General features: G+C 41.1%; 1 protein-coding gene across 1 annotated transcript; it reads right to left on the minus strand.

The window, feature by feature from the left end:
- Positions 1-2,271: 2,271 nt before the first annotated feature.
- On the minus strand, positions 2,272-2,943 carry LOC118878206 (uncharacterized). The gene has a single exon (XM_036820033.2). The coding sequence runs from the start codon at positions 2,941-2,943 to the stop codon at positions 2,272-2,274; it is 672 nt and encodes a 223-aa protein (XP_036675928.2).

Raw genomic sequence — 2,943 nt, forward strand, 5'->3', positions numbered from 1 at the left:
TAACTTGAGTTCTGATAAACCGAATTCGGTCATCAAAGACTCATTTTACAGGTAATAGAATGCCCTTTAACTTTTTTATACTTATCATTGAGTTCCATTCATAAGTTTAGAAGCTACCCTTCGTCAAAGTTGAAAAAGTTGGAAAAAATTCAAAAACGCTGGCATAAATGGCTTCATTAAAAATAAACGCCTAAAAACCTAAATTAGTTTTATGTTGTTTTCTTGAAGGCTGAACCTTGAAGGAGAACATGCGCCATTGATCACGACAATCCGTTGGTAAATTAATTTTTTACACATTTTTAAACGTATATACCCAAGTTCGGTATTCGGGAGCAGCGGCCATTAAGCATTATTTTAAATTTTCAGTGTTGGGGAACGTAAGAATTTGGTGCAGATTTCCAGATTTAGATTCCGTAGCCTTGTACGCAGCGCAAGTTTGTTACGTGAATATGCCACGCCCACTCTAACGCCCACAAACCGACCACGCCTGTGGCGCCCACAATTTTCATGCTAGATACAAAGTGTTAGCTGAAATGTATGGGTCTCGTCAATACCTATCGATTGATCCAAAAAAAATTTGCCACACCCACTCTAACGCGCATAATGCTTAAATCTGTCTACCGCCCACATAACCATATATTGAGAGCACGGGTAGGTGGCGCATTTCAATCTTGCTTTGCTGCTTGCATATTTCCATTTCCCCTTAGTCTCGTTAGCTGAGTAACGGGTATCCGATAGTCGAGGTACTCGACTATAGCGTTCTTCCTTATTTTTTGTTAACTGGTGTTATTTATAGCTATTTACGGGCAAGCTAGCTGTGGACATTACTTGGCGTGTAACTGCTGAGAGCATCCAACGATTCTCCACATATTTCATAATATTTGTTTCTTTTAGAAATGACTATTAGTAAATGTCTTATGTCTACGGAGCTGAACATTGTTGAGCAATGCAACAGCATATTCTACATGCCAGGGAACGTGTCTACGAGCGGACAAAGCCCTTAACCAAAAAATAAATGCAAAATATTGAACATAAGTTAAAAACAAGAAAAGAATTTAAAATTCAATAAAAAATAATGCCCACGATGTCTTAAAGTATTGGACCATTCGTGTCCTTAAAAGTAGGGCAAAAAGTCTAAAAATATAAATTTTTAGACAGTGCGTGACCTAAAAATGAACTTTTAGTCCATTTTAAATTGCATGCATGACCTAAAATTTGGTTCATTATTTGTCTGAGTGTAGAACTCAGTTCAGAGAAAATAACTCTTCAGGTTTATTGGACTGCGCCTAGATCGCGCTTGAGTCTTATTATAGCGACTTAAAGTTAGAAGACAAATTTGATATATATTTGGCATATGTATATCTTACAACGATTTCACTTTTAAGTTTTTTAGATATGCACAAAAGAATATAAAAAGCCAAAGCTCGTTTTGAAAGTATTTATACCCGTAAAAAGTCAAAGGGTATACTGGATTCGTCGGAAAGTATGTAACAGGTAGAAGGGAGAGTTTCCAACCCTACAAATAATATATATTCTTGATTGGGATTACTAGTCAAGTCGACCTTTCCATGTCCGTCTGTCGGTCCGTCCGTACGCTGAGATCCCGGAAACTATAAAGGCTAGAACGTTGGGTCTTGGCATGTATATTCTTGAGCTTCTTGCGCAGCGCAAGTTTATTTTGCTCCAACGCTTACCTAGTATACCCTTTTACTCCACGAGTAACGGGCTTCACTTTTCAAAAACTTGTGATATTAAACAAAAACAAACATTCGCACCTTCAACATACAAAAGTTCTAATCTCAAGTTTCTTGACGAAAATGTATTATACGATCTACTAAAGTGCATTTACTTTCTAAATTTTTCTCATTTGGCACGCCGCTGTATAATATACCTGTGTAGGTAATAAGCTGTACGATTTTGAAAAAGAGTGCCTATCGATTGACCTAGAAAAAGTTTGGTACACCCACAAACGCTATTAACGCTTAAGTCCGACTGTTCCCCACCGTCTTAAAGATTTTGTAAAGGTGAAAATGGGATTTAGTTTTGTTCGCCCATTTACCTAAAAATTGTTCAAGTCATCACCGCTAGGTGGCTCCCTGAAATCTCGAAAAAAGTCGCTTTGCTGCTTGCATTCTCCATCTCCCTTGCGCTTCCTTTAAGACAATACAAGAGAGTCCGTAAATAAACTCATTTTACATTTAATGGATGTGTTATATATTATTTTGCTGATGTAATATGAACAATTATGCATAGAACATATGGCTCGATTTCCTAAGTCTTTGGTGAAGGCTGATAAACCTCTTCGTTCTGCTGCTCACCCTGCTGCCCGTTCTGCCCCCCGTATTGACCATTGGCCAGCTCCTCGTCCATCTTATGTTTCTTGGCATTGAGCAGTTCCCTCTGATCGTAGGCCTCTATACGCTCCTCCAGTTGGTCGACCTCCAGCCACATTTGGGACGCCAGAAGCCAATTCGGCGGTGGATTGTCGTTGATTAGGGTCATCAAAGTTTCCAGACGTTTACGATCCCAGTGATTGGTATTTTCGCTTCGATTGGTCATCAGGTACTGCAGATATTCAATCGGTTGCTTGCCTTTATTCGGGATTATCACACGGTCGGTTGAATCCAGAGTACCGTCGTCCACCGCCTGGCAGGCCTTCTCTTTCAAATCGGGAACAAACGGTGGGCAAGCCGCCGGTTGTTTACATATCAGGATGGAAGCGGCCAACGGTTCTGCCTGCGGATTGACCGCCGGCATCAGGTGCGTGGCCAAATGTTGGGATGGCGGTATCTGCAAGGCATTCATCTTCTTGCGCTTCGACGGACCCATTGCCAGGACATTCGTTTGGGTGCCAACTGAACGCCGGGACGCGGTCTCGGTCGTCTGCACTACCCGTACCACGCTCCCCGGTGCGATCATCGAAATGCGTTTCTTTGGGGCCAT

The sequence above is a fragment of the Drosophila suzukii genome, chromosome X, assembly GCF_043229965.1.
Source record: "Drosophila suzukii chromosome X, CBGP_Dsuzu_IsoJpt1.0, whole genome shotgun sequence".
Lineage (NCBI taxonomy): Eukaryota > Metazoa > Arthropoda > Insecta > Diptera > Drosophilidae > Drosophila > Drosophila suzukii.